This window comes from Pan paniscus, chromosome 6 (assembly GCF_029289425.2).
Source record: "Pan paniscus chromosome 6, NHGRI_mPanPan1-v2.0_pri, whole genome shotgun sequence".
Taxonomy (NCBI): Eukaryota; Metazoa; Chordata; class Mammalia; order Primates; family Hominidae; genus Pan; species Pan paniscus.
In genome coordinates, this window is record NC_073255.2 from 148,215,966 (window position 1) to 148,243,159 (window position 27,194).

Consider the following 27,194-nt stretch of genomic DNA (forward strand, 5'->3'; position numbering starts at 1 on the left):
TCACAGCAATTCAAAACACAGAACAACTATCATGGCAGTCATTATGCTAAATTCTGGGTGGTAAAGAGGAAGATGAATTAGTCCTTGGTCTTAAGCACTCACCGCCATGAAATCAACTCAATATAATGTGATCCATGCTAGAAAACAATGGTATTTAGTATAATCTGTTAAGGAAGCAATTAATTCTGTTTAGGGACAGAGGAAAATCTATAAAGAAAAGGTGACATATTAAAATTTTATAAAAATATCAAAAACTCTTATCCAGACAAAGGACTTCATTGTCGGTCAGATCTGAGTTTAAACCCCAACTCTAACCTGTGTTGTCATGTGAAACTGAGCAAGTTGTTTGGAAACCTAGAATCTAGGCCTAGTTCTGCTGCTCTTGAGCCATGCCCTCAGGCAACATTTAACATCTTTCAGCCCCAATTTCAATGGAGAGAGTCAGTGAGTCATTCTCTATGATCCTTAATTTCCCCTTCAGTAATAACATGATTCTACACCTTATAGTAAATTAGAGAAATTCCTGTTGATATTGAATGTGTTCATTTAGCAAATACCTCTAGAATATCCAACTAAGTACTACTGGTCTTAGCAAGTGGAATACATCATTGAACAAAATAAGCAAAAATCTCTGTTTTCAGGGAGATTACACAGAAAACGTCTATGGAAAAACTTTTAAAATACTTTATTGCACCCTTGTTCAAACATAACTTCCCTGTGCAGTTGACATAGACGTTAAAAATAGTTAACACTGGAAAATTTCCAAATAATCACAAATATTAACACAGAGAAAGAAATCTAGATAGCGATGAAGCATAATTAGTTGCACTACCATCAAAATCCCGTTTCTCTAAATTCACACTGAGTCAGTGAGCTTTAGTGGCTTGACAAAAAGGCAGCATGTTAACGAGATTCCCCTAAACCAATTTAGTATATAGCCATATTTTTTTTCCTCATTTAAATTATTCCATAGTTTCTTAAGAACTATGATACAACCAGGTAAGTTTTATTTAAAGATAAATAAAATCTGTACATGGTGAGAAAATATTAACACAAAAACCTATTATCTCACTTCTTTTTCAGACATTCCACTTCCATACCTGGTGTTTTTCAGCCTCATTTTAGGCTATTTTATTAGATAAGATTTTTATTTGAGTTATATATCATCACTGTTTGAAAACTGATTTATTATTCAATAGTCAATTGCAAGACATCCATTCTTAGGCATCTCCAAAGCAGAAACACAGTCAGAGTATGCCAGGTGATGGAGGGGCTACAGAAAGGATACATGATGAGGTAAGGAAGAACAGAATATAGCTGCCCTCAAAATACACAGCAACTTGAGGAGAGTCACGGCAAGTCTTACAATCTTCCATGCTTGGACTCTTCTTCACTAATCTACTAATTTCTCTGTACGACTTTTCCCATTCTCTCGTGGTGATGTCTTCTTCATGGCTGCTACAGTATCCTAGATTCTGCAGCCTGCCTTCTCTCAAAATGTCTGCATACTTTTGCATCTTTCTATTAATTGCATCCCTTTCTTAGAAAAGAAGATCTTACTGGGGTTGTGGTGACTTTCCAGTATGGAGTATAAAGTCCTCTTGTTCAGCCCCCTTAATGGCTGTGTGCTTTTGACTGCCTTTGGATAATGGGGTCACAAGATGTTTAAAAAACAAAATCTTGTTAGCATATGCCTAAGGCATCCATCAAAAGAGGACTATAGCATAGGAGTACCAGAAAGTTTCTAAGAAAGACATGCAAGTACTTTCTGTGGACTGTTCACCATGTAATGATACAGTATCACCATAGAGACTGTATGTACAGAGACTGAACTTAAAAGTCACTCCCACAATGTTAAGGCATTTCTTTAAAGGCACAAAAGTAAAGTAAACACTGGCAAATATATATAGCATATACTAAAAATTTAAAATTCTAAAAGGTGTGAAGAGGTGGGTGTAGTCATATGTTTATGTAATTTAAATAGGCTCAGCTTAGGAAACTATTCTTTGAAGCAAAACAAAACAAACACACAAATAAAATATTGTGAAAACACTGTATTTAAAGCTGAGCTGGTCAGCATCAAACACTCACTTCAAAGTAGTGAGTCTTAAGTTTCATAACTGGTATTCTTCAAACTGTGAAACTCAGAATATATTGACAAATGGCCACAAATTTGGGTAAGAGAACAATCACCTTGACAAACATTTTCCAAAGTTTCAGTATTCCAATTTTATCAAGGAGAAACAGGATTACACAACTGCCAGTCTGAGGTTCCGTGCCAACATCATGCATAAAAATTGCAAGCAATGACCAAACAAAATATAAAATACAAAGGACAAATGCTTGAGGAAATGGATACCCCATTTTATATGATGTGATCAGTATACATTGCATACCCGTATCAAAACATCTCATGTATCCCATAAATATATACACTTACTATATATCCACAAAAATTAAAATAAAAAATTTGAAAAAAATACAAAACACAACAAAGAAAACTTTGGAATAATACTTCCTTTAAGCTGAGTACTTCTATAAAATACTGGAGCCACATGAAAGAAAAGAACACGTATCTCTTGTTCTCCTTCCTTCTGTCAGTGGGCACAAGATAAATATTCCTTCACCCTCCACCTGCCACCCACCAGATCCCACTGGCTGCTATCACACAACCACAAAATGAGCCACCTTACAAGGAAACAGATACCAAGGAAGGCAGAGAAGAGAGATGGAGCTGACTGCCTATGAACATTCAAATGATCACTGACTTTACACTTCTTCTGATGAGTTCTGTTCTTTTTTTTTTTAACATAAGCAAATTCTGTTTCATAAAATAAAGGAAATGATGAGCATGGTACAGGATGGCAGATAAGAAAGGGTATTTAATCTATCTCTTTCCCTCCTAGTCTACCCAAAAGGCCATGAACATAATGTATGAGCAAGGATGATAAGAAACACTAGTTTTGCACTAGCAAAACAAAACAGGGACAGAATAATATGAGCAGTCATAATTCCTTATCAGTTTCATTTTTCTATTTCAAGTGCTGTAGATCATTGATCATGTTCTTGCAAATACCCATAAAGTCTACACATTGAAGATGAACAATTAGGGTAAAAGTGAACATAAAACATTGATGTAATCTGTTTTGTTACCCACTGGAGGAAGGAACCTATAAAATTATCCAAAGTTTTAATTCGGAGGATTAAGAGACTTGCCCCTACAATATCTTCCAATGTTTTCATTATTGAGGATTAAGAAACTTTCCCCAAAACACTTTAAAGTAGCATTAAGTGGTGAAAAAAAAAAAAACTGTAGAGAGAAAGAGATCACATGCCTCCCACAGGGTAGTTGTTAAATGAGTATTTCTTAAATTTAACTGAAAATATATAAAAGGAAAGAAAAAAATAAATTTTCTATGAAAAGGAAAAAGAATTCGAGATGATCAAAAAGGTTAACATACTGGAAGACAGTGTGGCATTTGAGGAATAAAGGTTGGTATCATCTACTGGGCAGAATTGTTTTGAAAACTGGATGAGATGTTTGCAAATATACTCAGCAAATGTCACACAGTAAATACATTGAAATTGAGAAAAAACACTGAATAAAAGAGAGAAATCTGCTTTTCAGTGCTACTAAGTAAGGTGAAGTGGAAAAGAGGCCATGCAGTTAGGATCCTCTTTCTCGGTCCTTTCATGATCCAGGAGCTGCTGCTTGTAAAGCTGCTCTGGGGCAGAGATTTCAATTTGTCTGTTTTCTTGACAACTTCAGTTATAAGCTTTGCTAATGCTTATAAGTTCCCATTGGAGAAAAACTGGTTAGTGAGGATTATGAACTGAAGGAAAATGCCTTCAAGGATGGGTTGGTAAGATTAGGATAAATTCTAATATTATACAAAAATAGTAAGATTATACTCTACATATTTTATACCAAATTTATTTCTCCTGTGCTGAGTACAGTAACTCATAAATCCCACTCACTCTGTCCCCAAGCATGAATGAAGAACACGAGAAAATACATCAGGGATTTAAATGAATGCATTTTTAAGTTAAGGAACTCATATTTGACAAGAATGGCTTATGTTTTAGGAAATACTATTTTGAATCAAATCGAAGTTGAGGTGGGTTTTTTTCCCCTACTTTTTTAATCGTGGAGGAAAAAAAAAAAGCCAAACATCGATTTCTAATGGTAGGCTTGCTCTGACCCTTCCCATTTTACTCTGCAGCAAAGACCTCATTCAGTTCCTGAAAAAAGCCAAGTCTTCATCATGGTCACTTCAGATTATATAATGGGTGCTGCTCTGAACTATCCAAGCACAAAGCAGGTCTCCAAAAATTGCTCACATGCTAAAGCTTGATATTGTCATGTGTCTATAAATGCATACTGAATAATGTAAATTGGTAACCTGCTGACAATGCATTTGCATAAATCAAGTCAATATTCATGTAATAAAATCACCACTGAGCCTTTTATCTTTCCTAGTACTGATCATTCTGTAGCTAGTAAAGTCCTAGACTAGGCTGGTAACTTAAAGTTAATGAATGGAAAGACTGGCATCCTAGAAGAACAACTAAGAAAAACCTAATAGAACTTAGTGATAAGAAGCTAGTTCTCAAGAGGAAAAAAACCAAAATTAGGAAAAAGAAAATGACAAGACTCAACAATTCCACAAAGTGAGCTTTTCAAAGTCCATTCTTTCTCCCACATTATTATTCTCCTTATGTCTAACAAGTACTCTGATGAACAACTTATCATAAGGCTCCTTGCATTTTTCACAGTATAAAGGGGAAAAAGCCATATAGCTCTTACAAAGTTAAACCCAAAAGACAGTTCAGACCCTGAGAGTCAAACAAGTAAAGATGTAAGTAAAATGGCTTTGGCGTTAAATCAAAAGCTAATAGGTCCTGACCACATAAGTCTGACCCTTTAATAGTATTCTCTCCTAGCTTGGCAACCCAAGTGAGAAAACAAAGTGTTGGGGTTATCTAAGCCTGTGTGAAGACACTGGATGCTGCATTCAATGTTAGCTACAGCTATCACATTACTGAGGAAAAGTTACATTAAATCAGGGAAAACTATTGTCACTAAGTCTAGACTTTTGTTTTCAGAGACAAGAAAATGTGAAATTTAAGCATCAAATATGATATCACGATCTATCAAGAAGACTTGAATATTTTTGGTAAATGTTTACAGTTCCTACTACAGTTTTAGCTCCTTCATAGCGGGGGGTCTTATACTTTAGTGTTGTCTGCCACTATTTAGGAGGTGCTCAGAAAGAGAGTCTTCACTGATTATTAACTCAGCAGAACTCTCAGGATGTAAACTATAGACTAAAAGTACTCACACACTGACGCCATATTTGCCAAACATTAAAAGGAACAGGCTTGTTGAGTGTTGCTACAAAGAGTAGAGGCAGGTCAAAAGACAAAAACTACCAGGAAACAGATGAAAAACCATCTAAAGTAATAATAGTAGTAGTCTTATGAGACAGTAAAATATCTGACACCAAAAAAAAAGTGGTTTTTAATCCAATCCACTTGCTTAAATTATGATGTCAAGGTCTGGTACTCAACTGGCTCATTCATAATATCTGAGTGAAGCCTGGAAATGTGCATTTTCAACAAACACAGTTCTCAGGTAGGTAGAAAACAACATGTAATCCTGGCTAAGCAATTGTACCTTAGCAAACCTGTGAACAGATTTCCTGAATTTGGTAAAAGCGACTTTTTCTTTTCGAGACGGAGTCTTGCTCTTTCACCCAGGTGAAAGTGAGAGTGCAGTGGTGCCATCTCAGCTCACTGCAACCTCCACTTCCCGGGTCAAGCAATTCTCCTGCCTCAGCCTCCCGAGTAGCTAGGATTACAGGTGTGCGCCACCATGCCTGACTAGTTTTTATATTTTTAGTAGAGATGGGGTTTCACCAAGTTGGCCAGGCTCGTCTTGAACTCTGCACCTCAAGTGATTCATCCGCCTTGGCCTCCCAAAGTGCTAGGCTTACAGGTATGAGCCACCACGCCCGGCCAAAAGTGACATTTTTGAACTGAGGGTCATGTGAAATTTAAGTCTTTGTCTCTATGAGATTATGTAGTTGGGTAAAATAAAGTAACAACCAGAGCAAAAACAATAACAATAGTAATACAAGAAACCTAAAAACATATATTACTTGAGACATGTTATAGTACCATTTTTAAAGAACTCAGGCTCTGGATTTAAAATGACCTGGATTCAAATCCTACACAATTTACTAGCTCTGTGACCTTGAACAAATAACTTATCTTCTCTCAGTCTCAATTTCTTACAACAGTTAGCTAACAGAGAAATTATGTAGAGTAACACTGTGTTACATAACACACACTCAAAATTATAAACAATGAAGAGTAATGGTACAAATATCTAAACAAATCTAGTTTTTTGGTAAAAAAAATAAATTCCAAAAGTAAAAAAGCCCCATAATCTCATTAACTTAAAATACATATGTGGCCAACAAACACATAAAAAGATGTTCCACATCATTAGTTATCAGGGAAATGCAAATCAAAACCACGAGATACTACCTCACATCTACTAGGATGGCTACAATCAAAGAAATAGATAATAACAGTGTTGATGAAGATATGGAGGAAGTGAACCCCATACACTGCTGGTGAGAATGTGAAATGGAGCAGCAGCTTCCGAAAACAGTTTGGCATTTCCTCAAATGCTTAAACACAGAGTTACCATATAATCCATCAATTCTACTCCTAGCTATATATATATGAGAATTGAAAACAGTTATTCAAAAATTTGCATACAAATGTTCATAAAAGCATTATTCATAATAGCTAAAAGGTGGAAACAATCTAAATGTTCACCAACTGATGACTGGACACATAAAATGGGGTCTATCCATACAGTGAATATTATTAAGAAATAAAAGGGAATAAAAAGTAGTGATACATAGAACATGATGAACCTTGAAGACATCATGCTAAGTGAAAGAAGTCAGTCACAAAGAACCACATATCATGTAATTCCATTTATATGAAATGTTCAGAATAGGAAAATCTATAGAGACATAAAGCATATTAGTGGTTGCTAGGGACAGAGTGAATGGAGGTGGTATGGTGGTGACAGCTAAGGGATGTGGGGTTTTCTTTGAGGGTAATACAAATGTTCTAAAATTCTGATGAATGTACAACTCTGTGAATATACTAGAAGTCATTGAATTGTATACTTCAAATGGGTGAATCATATGGTATATGAATTAAATTTCAGCAAAGGTGTTTTTAAAATAAATATATGTAATATATATTTGCACAATAAAAAATATAGTATATATAGTTATTTTCTTCTAATATTGGATTTTCCCCCTAGAAGTAGCTCCTTATCACCAAGTTGTATAGGTTTTTCTTAGTCATTCTTCTATAATGTTATTCTTTCCTTTCCATTTCATATGTAAATATATATATGTGTGTATGTGTATGTGTGTATGCGTTCATATATACAAAGGAGGAAAACATCCCTCTATAGTACAGCTCTATAGTATAGTATCCTTCTATAGTACAGCTCTATAGTATAGTATCCCTCTATACTACAGCTCTGTAGTATAGCATCCCTCTATAGTACAGCTCTATAGTATAGTATCCCTCTATAATACAGCTCTATGATACTCTTCATGCCCAGCACCTGTTCCTTTGGTAAACTGCTTTTCCCTCCATTCTATGTCATTCTAGTATGGCTGTCAGTCACATGAAATCCCCAAATCCCACTCCTGCCACAGAAACTGCACAGGAATTTCTGCCAATGAACTGTCTCAGCTTTTTATATTTCCATGCTTCCAGGGGCCTATTTATTCAGCTTGGCTTTTGATTCTGTGATATAACCACATTTTATCTAATAAATCCTCTTCTTATTTTGCTTAGATAATCTCTGAGTTTAGGCTGCTTGCAATTACAAAACTCCATTTGATATATACTCTAAACTGTTTTAATCTCTTCACCCGAAGTAATGCTATGAACAATTTGCTGTTAATCCTACCACAGTATTTTCTATGCATATACAACTACACATCCACATACATATCTTATCATAATACTATACATAGTATTAATGTACCATAATTGATTTTAGCATCCTTCCATTAATAATTCTAACTTAACTTAGTTTTACTTATTCATTTTTCTTTTAAAATCAAGGGGAATATGGAGAATCCATTAAAAAAAATCATGTTAAAATCCAAGAAATATTTATGGAATAGACTTGGTAGCTGAAGATCGTGTTTTTTAACACAACTTTAGATAATATAAAAAAAACTGAAATATAATCTCTAATCAATTTTTGTTTACAATGTAGTTTGGCAGGTAATATAAAAAATTATAAAACAATTATATGTCAGGATGTAAGCAAAATTGCATGATAATCATCTTATACCAGTTGAAGCCATGAAAATTCAATTCAATTTTATTAAATGTCAACTGTATCATGTTTTCTGATATGTGGATTGTATTGGCACTCAAAGGACCACCCAAAAAGTTTATAGCTTAGCATACTTATAATCCAGTTAGTCAATATTTTATAATTGTCACAAATATAAAAATTGATAAAACTTTCAGCAAATTTAAATATATTTAAGACAAAAATGTTCATGACTTTTATAATAATACTTCACATTTATTAGTACTTACTAAATCTTACTATCTAAATTATTTTTCAAAGCAATTCTATGAAGTAGGTATTGTTATAATCACCCAAGGGCACCACTGTAGTTGTAACTGGCAAATCAGAGAACTGAAGTCAAGTCTTTCTAACTCTAAAATCCCTTTCTTAATCAATATCTGTTGTATCAAAATTATTTTAATGACTAAACAGTTGAACTGAAGAGTGTTTATAATATCCAATTGCATTCTCACATCAATATTAACAAAAAAGCTGTTAGCAACAAATCCATTGTCTGAATCAGCTCAAAGACTTATTAAACTTGAGATCTTCTTGTTACATGAGAAATTGCAGTATCAATTTCTTCAGCTCTATCATGAAGGTGAATTCAGATTAATTCAAGCCACCTAGTTGACTTGCAGTCTTTACAAACATAAAAACAGGTTAGTATACTCTCTTAATGGTGTAGTTATTCTACATGAGAAACAGGTATACAATTCCATAAGAATACAAGATAATTTGAAACATATAATAACCATGTTGTTACACAGTAGACGTTCCCATATTTATGCATATTTAATTATAATATTTATTAAAAGGCTAATGAGACCATTTTGAAACACATTTACTGAAAGGCTAATCCAGTAGTAGAATACAATCTGTTTATTAATTGAAGAACACAATACATGACATTTGTACACTGTAAGAGAAGACCAGAATTGCCAATAAAATATCATTGAAAACTTCAAGTAACCCTTATAGTAAAAAAAAAAAAAAGTCCTATTAAAGATAAGAAATATCATGTACAGTATCACTTCCTCTCTTCTACAACATAATTCAAACTTAAACTGATATGTAAATGAAAATTTATATTCCAGTCAAGGAACATACCCAATGAGAGTACATAAATTTTATATGTATTATGCAGGATAATAGTTGTTATAGACGTTTAATCAAAAGCCATTTTAAAAACTGCAAAATATGTCAAGATGTTTACATGGTGAAATGAAATTTCATAATATGGCACCTTAAAACAATCTCACATGAGATTGCTGCACCTCAGAAAAGCACTATTGATATTTCACTGAGCCAAAAAATAATAATAATTCCCTTATCAAGTGAATATAGTGGAAAGGAACCAGGCTGAAAGTCAAATAGAAATACCAGTCATTTTCTCAAATAATAATATATTATTAATAATGATACATATCTGAAGGCTTATAGTTTCAAGATCCGAAAATTCCAGAAGTATAAAATGGCACATATGATCAAACTCTAAATAACAAAATTGTCTAACATGTAACTGCCTACTATTTGCTCATCAAGTAAATAAGAACTCATTTTAAGATTAAGAAAACTAGCAAGTCAGTTCGAGTCTGGAATTTTTAGACGAAATAACATTCATGAACAACTTTATTTTCTAACATTAATAACAGATTTCATACATCCACGTAAGTTTAGGTAAAAATAAAATCCATGTATACATTGCAAGCGGCAACTGTTCTCCATAGCCGATTCAGTATTATGAACTATCTAAATAAAAATCAAAAGTAAGTTACTAGAAAATAGTAAAATAGCTCCATCGAAAACTCTTCTGTGCATATTCTGCAACATTAATTAACATAAAATGATTCAATCACTGCTAATTTATTTGTCAGGAAAAAATAATACTTTATTATAATATCTAAAAAATTTGAAGGCACTTCACAGTATTACGTCTTTTTGTTAACACCATCCAATGGTATATTTATTAGTTGTCATATGAAGGCCCCGCCATGAGAGTTTTTAAACATTTATTAAGAAATACCCTCTACATTCAAAGTTAGATATTTAATATCTTTAAGGAATCTGAAATAGATTATATATTCATTGACTCCTACAACATGCTTCAGCCAGATAATGATCTTTTGTCAAAATATGAGCAAGCTAATCGTGTGATCCTCCACACGCAGACTGATAACAACACTCAGAATGCAATAGAAGCAAAACTATTCACCTAAATGGACGTGAAAGGACTAGTGCTAGGGTTCAGATTTTTTTTCTTTAAAATTTTAGTCCCTTGAAATTTAACTTCTTGAATTAACATGCAGCTATTAAAAAAGCAGCAGATATGTAATCAATATTTTTACTAACAGCTATTCCCTAGGGTTCCTTAATTATAAGCAGCAGAGGTATGCAAGATGGAAATACCCAATTAGGTTTTCCTGGACCAATTTAGCTTGTCCAGCTATTGAATATTTTCACAACAAATAGTCACAGTTGAGTTTGAGAGAGAAAAATTAGCCCTTTAGTTAGCACGAAAACTAGTCTAAAATTGGCCATCTGGCTTGTCTCTGATATACTCTGATATCATATTGTATCATCAGACATTGTAAAAAGAAATACCAGGCATAAACTGCTAACCTTAGAATACAATTTAACCTCAGTATTCTCCACAAAAAGTAACAGAATCTGTTTCTCTAAGGTACCTGAGTTGATTCTAAGTGAAAAATATCAGGTTATTCTCACTACTATCTATTTTCCATGTTTCCAGAATGAGAGTGCAAATCTGAGCACCATATTTAAAAATAAATAGATCTGAGAATAAAGAAAACCATGTTTTCACCCAGATGCCTGCATTTCCATCAACAAGTGCTGAAACACCACGCGAACTGTTGTAGCTGGTTAACCCAGCATATTTCTAGGAAGTACATTAGTTTGGTATTAGTAGGGTGCAAAGTACAAAGGTCAGAGAGGGAAGTAGAGAAGGGCCAGACCACATCACACCTTACAGCAGATACTACTAAGCTGAGATTTTTTTGACCTGTAAGACATGGGAGTCACTGAAAAAGTGAAAACAGAGGAGCAATGTAAGCAGAGACTGGATGAGATTTTTACTCTGCTAGCAGCGTAGAGCTACTTTAGTGAATATGGTATCCCCTAGCCACGTGTCTACTGAGCATTTGAAATGTGACCATGACCACAAGTTGAAAGAATATTCTGGATAAACTAGATCAAATAAAATATATTATTATAATCAATACCACCTGTTTATTTTTATTTTTAAATGTAGCCACTAGAATAGGTAAAACTGTATATATGCCTTGTATAATACATTTCAATTGGACAGTACTTGTATAGATGAAAAACTGTAAGGAGGAAAATACACTAACAATGATGAGAACAAGGTAGACTATTGCAATCGCCAAGGTGAGAGAGGACAGTCTCATCCAGAATATTAAGAATGGAGAAGAACAAAAGAGAAAAGTTCAAGAGAAGAAAGAAAAGATGCAGGACTTGGTGACTGACTGAGTATAAGGAGTCAGAGAGAAGTCATTTGTTCATTCATTCATTCATTCATTCAAACACATCATTATTGCATGCCTAGGATATGCAGGTACCATGCTGGTTATACTATAATGAGCTAAGTGGAAGTCGGAAATGCTTACCAACTCTCTGGTTTGAGAAACTGAGGAAAGGCTGTTATCACCCATTGAAATAGCAAACAGGAAAGAGGAACACTTTTATTATCATCAAATGTATCAAGTATGAAGTGCGTGTAGGTTATTTAAGTGGAAATGTCTGGGAAGCAACTGGATGTCATGATCTGAAGTGTAACAGAAACGCCTAAGCTGAAGCTAGAGAATATGGAATTAGCAGCAGATCCATAAAAGGGTTTGCTCCAGGAGAGGTTGTAGAGTGATAAGGTCAAGGGTCCAAGACAGAACAGTGACACAAAAATTCTGAAAAGGAGAGAGAGGATAGACAGCAAGTTCACTAACAAATAGCCATGTATGAACAAGAAAAATTCATAAAGAGTAGAATCACAAAAACCAAAACAGAAGAACTTTTTAAGGAAGTAACATTCAATAGAATCAAATACAAAAGAAAAGTACATAATTTCAGAGAAGCATTGAAAAGTATACAGAATGCCAGAAAAAAAATCAAAAAGTATTTGGCAAGTCAGAGATCACTGATGACCTTCATGAAGGCGATCCCAATGGTAGGAACAAGCAGGACTGCCAAAGACTCCAAAAGGCGAAAGAGCAAAGGAGAGGCAAGAAAGACCAAGTATAAACAACTGTTTCTAAAATCTTAACTATAATAAAAAAATAATAAAGTAGTGAGCACAGAATCAAGGGATGGTTTGGGGTATTGTCATTTTTTATTTTGGACATGAGAGAGACCTGAGCATGTTCAAAAGCTCAGAAAAGCAATCAGTACAGAAAAGCTGATTAAAGGGGCAAGAAATGGAATAACTAATGGAGCAAGAGCCTGAGGAACTGGGAGAGAAGACCTAGAACACAGATGGACAGGCAACCCTGAACAGAAGAAAGAACACCTCTTCGTCCAGAAATTAAAGTGAAGGTGGCTCAAGAGGCAAAGATAAATTCAGAAGCAGGTAAGAACTCTAGGTTCTGTATTAAAATATTACTCAGGTTATACAGTAATTACCAGGCACCTTTGGCTAACAGTAGCTGCAAATGTGGTTCCATACTTCCAAGGATTTAATATTTATAGCAAATATTCAAAAGCCAAGGACACAGATTCATCCAGGTAGGGGAGAGTCATCTTTAGTCTACTCTGTGGCCAGTCATCTATACTCTACTACACAAAAAATAAACCTGTGAGAAATGATTACCATTAGTCATGGAGGAAGAAAATGTAGACTAGAGTGATTGGGGTCAGGGAACCCACATATCTCTCTACGGTTTCTATCTATGCACATGTGAAGTAGAGAGACTGAGAGAATAAAGAGGGTTTCTCTCCTGTCTATATAACCCTAATTAGTTCCTTCCCAAGGCAAGAGTCATAGTTATCATACTTTGCCACAGTTTAAACCTTTTGGATGAAGTTATTGTGCTCTAAAGAAATGAGCCCAGATTCCCCGGACCTCTACTCTGCCTGTTTCTGGGAGTGGTAGGCATGCCTAGGCAGGATCTGGTCCTCCAGGCTGAGTGGTCATAATTATTTTGTGTGATTAAAAAGAATTTCTTGGCCTGCCCATCCTCATCTCTACTCTGCTTCAGTGTCTCCACCTACAACTGAATGAGTGAAGAGTATTGGGCTTCACCGGACCAGAAAACCGAGCTAAGCCTACAAAACCAAGACTCATGGTTCAACACTCCTCATTGAAAAAGTCAGACATTGAGGGCTATCCAGCATTTGTCCACCTTTTAAACAGTACTTTATTTCCCTGTTGGCTTCTATACATTTTTATAAATAATGCATCAGTCCAGAATCCCAGAAGGCAGGAGGGGTAGGTGGAGGATTCAATAATCAAAATCTCACCTTGAACCTCCAAAAACCCTAGTGACAAACTAAAATATGCACTAAGTTTTTCTGCCTCTTTCTTTTTCATTTTTCTTTTTCTCACTCTGCCCCTCCTGAAATCCCCCTCCTTCCACTTTTATATGTTCAAGCCCATGAATATTCAGTTTATATGTCACCTTATCAAGGAAGTTTTCTCTGACCTGTCCAGTTACATTTCAGTATCACTGCCTCATCTATGCTCTTGTGTCTTATTTATATCTCAATTAAGCACTTGGTTATAATTAATTATTTAATTTTATCTCCCAGCCAGGTGAGGTGGCTCACATCTTCAACCCCAGCTACACAGGACACTGAGGTGGGGGAAACATTTGAGATCAGGAGTTTGAGGTTGTATGAGCCATAACTGTACCAGTGCACTCCAGTCTGGGTGGCAGAGTGAGAGCCCCCATCTCTAAATGATGAAGAAGAAGGAGGAGAAAGGAGGAGAAGGAGAAGGAGAAAGGAGAAAGGAGAGAAGAGAGAGGAGAGAGGAGAAAGGAGAAAGGAGAGAGGAGAAAGGAGAGAAGAGAAAGGAGGGAGGAGGAGGAGGGAAGAGGAGAAGGAGGAGGGAAGAGGAGGAGGAGGATGAGGAAGAGAAGAGGGGGAGGAGGGGGAATTGTATCTCCACTAGGAAATCAGGTAGAGATTGCTGAATTCAGCTTTGTATCTCGGGCCTTGAGTACATTGTCAAGGTTGGTCCCCACTCCAAGTCACAATTCATTCCTACTTCTCCCAAACTCCTAAAGCACTTTGTAGGGCAGAAACTGGGCCTTGCTGCACTCTATCAGCACTGCCCCTCTATTATTGAAAGAAGACAGAAAGAAGGAGATCCTGAAGGCCTTTCTATAATAGGTAAAAATCTTTTGACTCTTCAGCCAATCACTGCTCCATTTGGCCTCTAGCTAAGGAATCTCTTAAGCAGCAAGCAAAAAATATGATTCATAAACAAGTGAAAATGAGTCACGTAGCAGTAAACAGAACTTGGGCCAAAAAGGCAGCTTTGGAGTTGTCCCCATTCATTTCAAAAAGAGCATTTTACATACTTTTTACATATTTACATTTTATGTATTTTTTTAACTGGATAAAGTTAGGAAATACATAAATTGTACTAAATTTAGAATTTCTAACTTGATTAATAATGACAAAACACCTTATAAAGTATATTACAGCACACAAAGTACTTCCTAACACTTCCATTTTATACTTGAGGAAATGAATTTTTAGAAAAATTAGGTGGGTTCTGTAAGGCCTTATTCATCAACCAATAATGAACAAATGCCTATTTTGTGCAATGCACTGGGGTTTCAGCAGCCCTGCCCTCATGCACCTCTTTCTTATAGGGAAGACGTGTAATAAATAAAATGTATATGTCAAATGGTACTACTGGGAAAATAAGGCAAGGTGGAGGTGGGGGGGCAAGGGTACAGTTTTGAATAAGATAGCCAAAGAAGGCGTCACTGACAAGTGGCATTTGAGCAAAAAGGGGGTAAGAAAGTCAAGTGGTTGGTACCCTAACCTGAACTATTAACCAAATCTTGGATTTGCATTGCTTACACTCCTTTCAATACAGCAATTTGCCCTTTATAAGAGAAAAAGATGTTGACATTCAGGAAAGCAGCAGGGGAAGCAGTATCCTGTTCTCTACATTTTGGGCACATTAGAAAAGTGGTTCAGAAAACCCTGTACAAGACCCAAAGCGCTACCCTAGGCCGAAGTGAGTCCGCAACCACACATTCGGATACTCCAAAAAGATGCCAAGTGGTCCTTTTCATTGACAGGACTAGCAGTATCACTCCAAATGGTAAAATGTTAAAGTTGTAACTAGAGAATGTTTGATCTTTTTATTGCTGTTTTTAAAGGCAAATGTCCTGAGTGGTTCATTGTGGTTTCTACCATATAAAAGTCATTTTACTCTACTGAGTTACTTGGCTGTCATAAGACAGAAAATGAGCTGCCATAAGAAAAGCTGATGGAAAAGGAAAAAAATTACAAATATCTGATCCCATACCCAGGTCACTGTCTTCATCTAAGGCATAATTTATCTTTTCCAATGACATATGTGTACATCTCAATTAATTATCCACTTACCCTCTACTAATCAGAAATAAGATTTGGTTCAGTAAGGCGGGGTGAAGGAATAAACTCAACCTACCAATTGCTCCACATGAATTTTTTTTTTTTAATAGAGACAGGGTCTTACTCTGTCACCCAGGCTGGACTGCAGCCTCCAACTCCTGGGCTTAAGCCTCCCGAGTAGCTAGGACTACAACCACATGCCACCACTCCCAGCTAATTTTTTTTTTTTTAAGAAACAGGGTCTCGCTCTGTTGTCCAGGCTGGTCTTGAACTCCTGGCCTCAGACAAACCTCCCACCACAGCCCCCCAAAGCAGTGGGATAATAGGCATAAACCACCACTCCCAGCCTGCTCCACATGATTGATAAATAACCTGATATAACAATCTAGACAAGTCAATCTTTGCTGAATAAATAACTTCCCCATGAGTAATCCTTCCTATGCCCAGTTTTCCCCAATCCTTAATATCATTGCTCCTTTTAGACTCATACATTCATTCACTTAACAAACATAAACTGAATGTTTAAGATAAGGCAAATACTTTGTATGACTGGTTTTCTATTTGAAAATAGAGTGTGTGACTATACAAATACATATATACATAAAGGTACATCAATTTATATACATTGGCCCTATGTAACCCTCATTTGAGAATATTTCTAAGCATGCCAGCTACTCAAATTCAAGTGTGAAGGTATGTGTATTTGGGTGTGTGTGAATGAATGTATGTGAGAGAAAAAGGCAGACAGAGAGAGGGAATGGATAAGAAGCAAGTAAAGTTACAGCAGACAAGGACATGAAAACTCATAAAAGACTCATGATAAACTGTAAATACATTTAAAGAAAAAGAATAACACGAGCCTTCACTACCCTTCCCTGTGCGATTATAATCACTGCCCATCAACTGCTCTGTCCATATCATGTGTGCTCCTTGTGTTCCTTAAAGGTTATGTATAACCAAGATCTACCTTTAATGTGTTTGGCAAAAATATCTGTGCCATAAACTATTAGCTGACAAGCAATTATATTTTACCTTGTAAAAGAAAATTAGGCATAAAATAACCCCACAAAAAGAAGAGAATGACTGTTTCACAAAAGAGGCAAAAGAGATTTAAACAAGATAATACCATAAGTTTCTATCTCACCATCCATTAATTTTAAATTTGATTTTGCTTCTTATATCACATAGCACTTATTCAAAAATAGCAGAAGAATACTTCTATCTATCTGTTGTCCTGTAAAAAAAAAAGAAAATACTATTATTTGTCTTTCTTGTTCAAACACTCTAAGGATAAAAGTACTGTTTTCAAAAATGATGAGGTTCCTGCAGATAACATTTACCCACAGGATTTGAGGCTTTTTTGTGACATAAAGTGCAGAGTACTTTGAGGATGGTTACAGATGCAATGGCACAGAAAAGGCTTTTAACTTTGGCTCATTTCCTCTGACCACCATGTCTCCATTCTAAATTATAACCTCTCAAGCTACAGATCCTTTAAAACTAGCTTTTAAACTAGCTTTCTGTGGTATCATCACAAAATAAGAACACTTTGTTACTTGAAAGTAAAAGCACAAAATTATTGGACTCAATAACTGTTCTCATTATTGCAAACCAATAAACAAGGTTCAACAAGAACTCGTTTTAGCTATTGCTTATCAAGCTGCCAAAAAATAAATCCAAAAGAAACCAAAGAAAAACCTGCCTTAACAATATAGATGGTTTCTTATTCATAAACTATCTTTAACATCAAAAATGGCTAGCATGTATGCCAGTGTTATTGCCTTGCATAACAGAATCTTAAGCTAAGCACTAAAGTTCTGTCATTCACATCTAGAATAATAATTTTTTTTACAAAAACTAAAATACGGCCAGGCGCAGTGGCTCACGCCTATAATTCCAACACTTTGGGAGGCCAAGGTGGGCAGACAACGAGGTCAGGAGATCAAGATCACCCGGGCCAACATGATGAAACCTCATCTCTACTAAAATACAAAAAATTAGCCAGGCATGGTGGCGCGTGCCTGCAGTTCCAACTACTCAGGAGGTTGAGGCAGGGGAATCACCTGAAACCAGGAGGCGGAGGTTGCAGTGAGCCAACATCACACCACTGCACTCCAGCCTGGAGACAGAGCAAGACTCTGTCTTTAAAAAAAAAAAAAAAAAAAAAACTAAAATACTAAATAACCCCATTTTTAATAGAAATTTGTTTTATGATATAACCCATACCAAATGCTAGCTGCTCAGCCAAATCACTTTTAGAGTCCATACAGCCCTTTATATCTAAAAGAAAATAATAAAAGTGCTAGGAAACAAGAAGTATCTGGGCCGGTTACCCTTGGTTAGGACTGAGAAATTAGCTGGCACAGACAGCAAGACCGGGACCAAATATTCAACCAGTTGGCTAGGGATAGTGGGTTGAGGTCAAGGAGATGACCCATATAGCTGTAAAATTAAGTATAAAAAGGGGAAATTGGGCAAACAAATAAATATACTGAGGATAATGGGAGCCAGATTTTCTAATGTTGGAGAAGGAACCTACAAGTACAAAAAGGGGAAGGAAGAATAAACCCTGTCGTTTGGAATTGAGGAGATCAGTGGGAACATATATTTTTAGATAATCACTGATCAATAGATAGATAGATGGAGATGTATATGTATATATGTACATACATATATATATGTAATGTACATATGTATTAGTCCGTTTTCATGCTGCTGATAAAGACATACCCGAAACTGGGAACAAACAGAGGTTTAATTGGACTTACAGTTCCACATGGCTGAGGAGGCCTCAGTATCATGGCAGGAAGCGAAAAGTACTTCTTACATGGCAGTGGCAAGAGAAAAATGAGGAGGAAGCAAAAGCAGAAACCCCGGATAAACACATCAGATCTCGTGAGACTTATTCACTACCACGAGAATAGCACAGGAAAGACCGGCCCCCATGATTCAATTACCTCCCCCTGGGTCCCTCCCACAACACATGGAAATTCTGGGAGATACAATTCAAGTTGAGATTTGGGTGGGGACACAGCCAAACCATATCAACATATGTATGTACATGCATATATGTACATACATATATACATATAATGTGCAAATCTATATTTCCTAGGTTTGTTCACTGAAAAGATCTAGAAGCAAAGACACCTCAGTAGCAAAGAGCAACCTTAGACACAGTAGCAAAGAGCAACCTTAGCATCCACTAAAAGAAACCAGAAGTCTTTGGTAGCGCCAGGGCTGGGGCAAGAAAAGTACAAGATAAGCTTGAACCACACCTTTTAACATGAGGAACTGAGAACATAGCATCGCTTTTGTGGTAATAATGCCCCAAATAACAACTTATTCATAAGGAAACATCAGATAAACCCAAGTAGAGAAACAAAACATAGCTGTACTCTTCAGAAATGTCAAAATCATTAAAGATAAGGCAAGATTAATGAAGATTCCAGATTGAAGGAGAGCAAAGAGCCAGGGCAGCTAAATACAAGGCTTAGATTCTGGACATATAAAGAACATCATTGGGACAGTTAGTGAATTATGAATTGAATCTGTGTAATAGATGGTAATATTGTATCAATACTAGTTTCCTATTTTGGTGGTTATACTGAGATTATGTAGGGAAATGTCCTTATTTTTAGAAAATAGTCACTGAAGTACTAAGGGAGTACTGGGGCATCATGTCTCCAATGTACTCTCAAGCCAAAAAAAACTTCAAAATAATAATAATGTGTAATGGTAAGAGGAGAGGGAGGACAGATTGAGAGAGAGAGAGAGAATATGATAAAGCAACTATAATAAAATCTTAATATTGAAAATTTGAGTGAAAATCATATCAGTTCTTTGTACTATTCTTGCAATGTTTCTATAAGCTTGAAATCATTGTCAAATGATTAAAAAACAAAGACATGTTTGGCCCTAAGTGCCCATATAACTATTAAGAAAAACCTTAACTCTCTATGAAGGGCCACAATCTGCTCTGAATTTTGAATATAAAAAATTATGCTTGTGCTAGAGGCTAATATAGCCTATATAATTCTAAGGGCACTAAACAAATAAAATAAGGATGTTAAAAGGTGTCTTGAACGTGTCTAAAATCTGTAAAATGTTAATTCTTACAGAATACTTGGCTTAGAAAGATGATGTACACTGGGGAATTATAAATATAAGGATAAAATTGCAAAATTTCCCTGATAGTCACAAAATAAGACCTATGTAGACAACAGTATGCATCACCCAGATCCCCCTTCAAAGAAGCACTCACTCATGGCCCATATATGGGCAGTGCAGTCAGTAGACAGCCGCCAGGTCAGTAGACTTCAACATCGCCACAGCTGCAGAGAACCGCCCTCCCTTGGGGTATTCGACATCCTCAGACAGGGCAGGGGTAACTTGAGACAACTCTGAAGGCCACACTGTCTGAGGGCCCCACTGGCTTGTCTAGGGTTCTGTCAGGCCTGCCTCACAGTTTGGCTTCCTCCCCTGCTCAATCCTGTATCTTTCTTCTTCCTTTCCCCAGGGATGATCCCTAAAATACATCTCACACCCCAAACTCCATCTCAGTGTCTGCTTCTAGGGAACCCAACCTGCCACAGGACCTCTTTTGTGACTTGACAAAACATAGCTTGATATAGGCACATTTTATAATTTTGTGTTGTGAGTAGGTAACTTTATTTCCTCACAAGACAGGTATAAATTTTTTTCAGGTAAATTCTGTCTCTAAATCTCATCCATTTACCTTCTCATGCAGTGTGACAGAAAAAGTGTACTTTCCCCTTTTCATGTTAGCCAAATATAAAAGATAATCATTGTTTAAACAACAAATTTCCCTCTTATGGTCCATTGGCTCCTGCTGCTTGTTCCTGTAGTGAAATAGAAATACAACAAAACGATTTCCATGGCAATAGGTAATAATCTAGCAAATGTGAATTTCCGACTTAGCAACAGAACAAAGCAAGAAGAAATTATGGAACTGCAGTGGGGCTAAATTTCAATTTCTGTGTATTTTTAGTATCACATTTTAAAACAAAAAAAGCACAAATGCAGACACATTAACACGTAACTATGAAGAATAAAATTCTAATTATAGGATAAATTTAAGAGACCTCAATAATCAACCTGTAATATCACTCCTTACTTCACTACTAAAATATATTCAACTCACATAAAAAACCTTACCTTACAAATTTGAGAATTCTTACACTTATTTCAAAGCCTATTATCTACTATAATAGCAGTCCCAATTACTAATATATCCTGTTATTTTCATTTTTAGTAATAATTACAAACATGGCTTATTGCTAATATGTAAATGAAAGATTTTCAAAGGACTAAAGAATCTCTAGAAAGCACAGGAATAGAGGAACTGGAAAGACTGCAAGCATCAGGAGCAGATCTCTTGCTGATACTCCATTAGTCGAGGCTCTCCACTCCCTTGTGGAACATGCAGCACCCTGTACAGGCTACTCTCTACTCTGCACCTGCTCTTCTTCCCACCCCTGAGCTTCACACTCACCAAGAGGGGTTGTTTTCTTCCCACACTTATTACCATTTTTTCTTGTTATAGTAATTATATAGTTTAACTATATTATTCACAATCTGATGAAATATGAGTGCAGAAAGGATTATCGTATCCAAGAAAGTAAGTACAACGCTTTGCAAAGATTTGATAAAGATGAATCACTAAAACTATGAACAAATTAGATATGGGCAATGTTAGACTGTGGACAGTTACAGAAAAAATAATTCAAATCTAGGATTCTACACCCAGATTGCTTTGTAAGTGTCTTAAATTTCTGCACTTTTAAATAACCCAACGTGAAAATTACAGGTAATGCACTGCCTTCGTTTTATACAGAATGACTATCCAAAGATGCAAATTTTTTTAAATAAAAAGCTTCAGCCTTATACAATCAGAAAAATGGCAAAAAGACAAACAACTACGATAAGAGTATGAGTTCAAGGAAACCTGAATAGAGGTCCTTAATATATGACAACACGACCATACCTCTCTTTCAGTTGCCTCCACTCTCCAGATGGGATTCCTGCCCTCTGTTCTAAAGGATGACATTGAGCACTGCCCGCCTTGTCCTTGACCTCAGATATGCACTTCTTCAATCTTAGGCTAACTCTTCTCGGTCAGCAACGGAGGTTCAGAAAGTGTCTCCTTGCTTCAATGTCCTCTCCTAGCTTTGTATATGCAAATTCTTCATTACCAGCTTGATTGCATTTATATCCAGCATACAGCAATGTGCAAACTATATTTTCTCTTTGGCTATTAGCGACCCAAGGAGGACCTCAGACAAGAACATACTTTTAGCCCCAAAGTCACATGGGCAATCACATTTCCAATCTTTTAAGCACCCTTCCAATGGATATACTGTCTAACCAGGAAAAAGATTAACTGGACCAGTCAAGTCTCTTTTTCCTATTCTAGCCACATATAAATGATCAATGCCCCCACCCACTGGAAATGTACAGAAGCTACAATAAAAAGAATTTCCTGCCCAGGGTCAAGAATTTATAGATTTAGATTCTAAAGCATCTGATGTGACTACTTTTTTATTTTATTGCCTTAACTTCCTTAGCTACAACTGAACACACTTCCCATCAACCTATTACTTCTTTACCTCCCTCCAGTTTTCCTGGCCTTTAACTCAATGCCTCTCCTAAGTATGCTTGAGCTGTGTTTACTCAAACCACCTCTGACATCAAGTGAGAAGTGTTTTTCCTTCTGACACCAACCAATTCTGACACAAACTCGAAGTCCCATAATTCAATTAATTCTGATAATAACAACGAGGAGTTAGCATCAGATTTTTTAGTGCTCAGTCCCACAAAACAAGGTCCCTAGGTTACACACACTTCTGTCCAACTTGGCTATAAAGTCTGAAGTGGGAGGGTCCTCCCCTCACTTCAGGTTCAGTAATTTGCTAGAGTGGTCATAAAACTCCAAAAAACACTTTACTTACCATTACTGGTGCATTAAAAGTACCACAAATGAAGAGCCAGATGAGGAGGTAAATCTAGTGAGGTCTGGAAGGGTCCAGAGCATAGTAGCTTTTGTCCCCATGGAGCTGGCGGGGTCTCACCCACCTGGCATGTGGATGTGTTCGCCAATTATAAAAGTCTCAGAACCCAGGCATTTAGGGGTTTTTGTGGAGGCTGCATTACATAAGCGTTATTCATTAAATCACTGGCCATCAGTGATTAGCTCAATCTCCAGCCCCTTTGCCCTGCCCAGAGGTTGTCACATGAGATTAAAAGTACCAAGCTGCTAATCAAGGCTTGGTCTGTTGGGCAACCAGCCTGCAACCTGAAGCTTTTTAAGGGCCCACCAAGAATAACCTCACTAGAACAAAAGATGCTCTCATCACCCTAATGACTCAGGAAATTCCAAGGATTTCTGAAGCTCTCTGCTGGGAACTGGAAACAAAAAAAGAAATATCTTTCTACACTACTATAATGCTTTAATCTCTTTTTTCCACTTTTTCACAGATCTTACAAGTGAATAGCCAGTTACTTGTTCCCTGGCTCTGCAACAGCTCTCCTCCCATTACCTTTTGTAAAAAACTTGTCCCATTTCTCTTTCCGTTCCTTCCTCCTTCCTCAAGTTTTGCACCAAACAATGTGCAGAATTTAGAACACTGCATGTTTTCAATTAAACTTACTCTATTGTCTGCTGTGCTCAGGGAATATCTGCAGTCTGTAAACTCTGCATGCTAGGAAGAGCTATTTAATCTTGCTCCTGACATTTTACGTAGGAGGGAATGGTTTACAGGCTCAGTGTCTCTAGAAAGAACACTCCCCAAGGAAAAACGTATTTATTTCTCAATGTTCATTTTCTGTTTTACTCTTAAAATCTTTCCTACCACCATCCCTCACTCCCAAGAGTACAACTTTGAAATCTAATGTATAAAACTAGCAGAAATTAAAGTTTATCCTATACTTACATTAAAAGCTACTCCTACTTGAAGATATGCAGGCCCCTCCAAATCCTTCTTTTGATTCTCTGCTCACATAAGTGGGTTTTATGTACGTGTGTTTTTTTCCACAAAGGAGAGGCCCAAAGATAGCCAAGAGATCAGGATTGGAACAGTTTCTTAACATCATATTCTCACATTTTCAAAATTTCCTCCTTTATTAGTGATAAACTTTTTAAAAACTGATTTCAAAATAGGAAACAGTTGTTCATCAGTCTGCTAGTCTCACTTTCACCAATCAACATATTTCATTGATGATAATATAATTTTTAAAATATTTTATCATCTCTGGAATCAAGATATATCTTACAGTCAATAATATCATAGTTTAATTGACAATATTTTTGATAAAGTACATGAAGAAATACTTTATCATAAATACATAAGACAAAGATAAAATAAATGACACAAAGATGAATCTTAGGTTTGATAAATAATATTAAGTTCCTCTCTCAACAGTTTCTGGCTTACCTCAGATATAACCTATGTAAAGCATTTAGCATTAAATACAGTATAACAGATTTTCATTGCTGCCATCATTGATGACATCAACATCATCAACATCATCATCATTTCTAAACAAATAACAAAAGTCTCAGAAACAAATATGAATCAAGTTAGGGTTCTGATGTGTTCTCCTTATTCTATTTCTTTTCTGAGTGCCATTTTTGTTTGTTTGTTTTCTGTCCTAATTTTCTAAATTTTTCATTTGTCCCCATATTAAAAAACAGTAAACACTCTGATGGGGTTATGTAAGGTTGTGCTAAATGACTTAGCTCAGAGTATTCAAGCCGAAATAAGTTAGTTCTTTCATCTCAAAGAAATAAGTAAATAAATAAAGTAATAAAGTTCTTTCATCTCAAAGAACTTTAAATATCCGTCCCTGTCACTAGCTACCAAATCAAAAACCTAGGAATCTCATTGGAAAATAGACTATAAGACAATTCCATGGCTATGAGTTTTAAAAGATGACTCTAATCGATCATCTTTTTTTTTGTACTTATTTTTTGTATATTTGTAAAATAGTAGTTACATGAAGCAAATAATATCAGTGTAAGGCCCATTCTCTTTTCAGGCTACTCGACATGCAGAAATGGTGGCCATTGATCAGGTCCTTGATTGGTGTCGTCGAAGTGGCAAGGGTCTTTCTGAAGTATTTGAACACACTGTTGTATGTCACTGTGGAGCTGTGCATTATGTGTGCAGCTGCTCTCCACCTGATGAGTATCCTTTGACTTCATGAGTTAATGTCTTGGACCATTCATGCGAACATGAGAGTGGCCAAACATATAGCGCAGCAGGAAGCAGAGGGCAGCTGTGACGGGACTGGCCAGCAGTGGTTAGGATGGTGAAAACACTAAGAAGCCAAAGGAGGCAAGAGTGGTCAGACAGAGCAGGTGTGGCCAATTGCCTCAATCATCTTTTTTTTTCAAGCAAAAGTATCAAGTTATATTTTCTATTTTTTCTTCCACATCACTCTTCTACCCTCTGCCATTTTTTCTTTCTCCATAAATGGAAACCTAAAATGTATTTCTACTATAATTAGAAAGCAATCAATAAAAAATTTTAGTCCAATTTTGTTCGTGTCTCCACACATTACTACATGAACTCAGTTTTACTTTATACTGTATTATAATCATTTGAGCAAAATTTCTTTATTTCTTGTAAATAAATGTATAAGAAATATCTACATTTTAATGAAAATCATAGTACAGGTACAAAATTTCTAAAAGTGAGAAAATGAAGCAAACACAATACAGCTTTTTGGTACTTTTACATATGTAATCTTTCTTTATTCTGCTGTTGATAGTTTTTGCCTTTCGCCCATTTAAGTAAGTTAATTGAAAGCATAGTATAATTTAATCTCTATTGTACTAAAAATACACAACTATCTATAGTAATATTATTCTGCAACATTCTCAAAAAAACTATTGGGCATTAATTCCATCTGGACTCTCCACTAAATAAGCATTAGTAAACAAATTTACTTAAACTATAAAATTCATATTACTGAATTTGCATATATCCAGAGTGTCTGAAGAAGAGAAAACAAACATATGAGAAAAAGCTCATCATCACTGGTCATTAGAGAAATGCAAATCAAAACCACAATGAGATGCCATCTCATGCCAGTTAGAATGGCGATTATTAAAAAGTCAGGAAACAACAGATGCTGGTGAGGCTGTGGAGAAATAGGAATGCTTTTACAGTGTTGGTGGGAGTGTAAATTAGTTCAACCATTGTGGAAGATAGTGTGGCAATTCCTCAAGGATCTAGAACTAGAAATACCATTTGACCCAGCAAACCCATTACTGGGTATATACCCAAAGGATTATAAATCATTTTACTATAAAGACACATGGATATGTATGTTTATAAAGACACATGGACACGTATGTTTACTGCGGCACTATTTACAATAGCAAAGACTTGGAACCAACCTAAATGCCCATCGATGATAGACTGGATAAAGAAAATGTGGCACATATATACCACGGAATACTATGCAGCCATAAAAAGAATGAGTTCATGTCCTTTGCAGGGACATGGATAAAGCTGGAAGCCATCATTCTCAGCAAACCAACAAAGGAACAGAAAACCACATGTTCTCACTCATAAGTGGCAGTTGAACAATGAGAACACATGGATACAGGGAGGGGAACATCACACACCAGGGGCTGTGGAGGCTGGGGGGTAAGGGGAGAGATAGCATTAGGACACATACCTAATGCATGCAGGGCTTGAAACCTAGATGATGGGTTGACAGGTGCAGCAAACCACCATGGCACATGTATACCTATTTAACAAACCTGTACGTTTTGCATATGTATCCCAGAACTTAAAGTAAAATAAAAATGAAAAAGAATAGATAAATATAGTTCGCAAATTATATGTATATATACAATACTATTGTAACAATATACAATGCTAGTCTGTAGTTTGTAACTTTTTCTCATAAAATAAATGAAGCTTTAGAAAACATTTTTCACTGGGTGCGGTGGCTCACGCCTGTAATCCCAGCACTTTGGGAGGCCGAGGAGGGCGGATCACAAGGTCAGGAGATTAAGACCATCCTGGCTAACACGGTGAAACCCCATCTCTACTAAAAATACAAAAACAAAATTAGCTAGGCATCGTGGCAGGCGCCTGTAATCCCAGCTACTCGGGAGGCTGACGCAGGAGAATGGTATGAACCAGGGAGGCAGAGCTTG

General features: G+C 36.2%; 1 protein-coding gene across 12 annotated transcripts in view; it reads right to left on the reverse strand.

Annotated features, from left to right (window-relative positions):
- The window catches only part of IMMP2L (inner mitochondrial membrane peptidase subunit 2), an 888,203-nt gene that overhangs the window by 702,338 nt on the left and 158,671 nt on the right, over window positions 1-27,194 (reverse strand). Inside the window, exon 4 of one of the 12 annotated variants that reach the window (XM_063606349.1) lies at window positions 18,151-26,820. The exons of the other annotated variants lie outside the window; for them this stretch is intronic. Within the exon in view, the coding sequence (XP_063462419.1) occupies window positions 26,784-26,820 (37 nt within the window). The 3' untranslated portion in view covers window positions 18,151-26,783. Of the gene's footprint in view, window positions 1-18,150; window positions 26,821-27,194 lie in introns of those variants that run through there. 12 annotated transcript variants of the gene reach the window in all.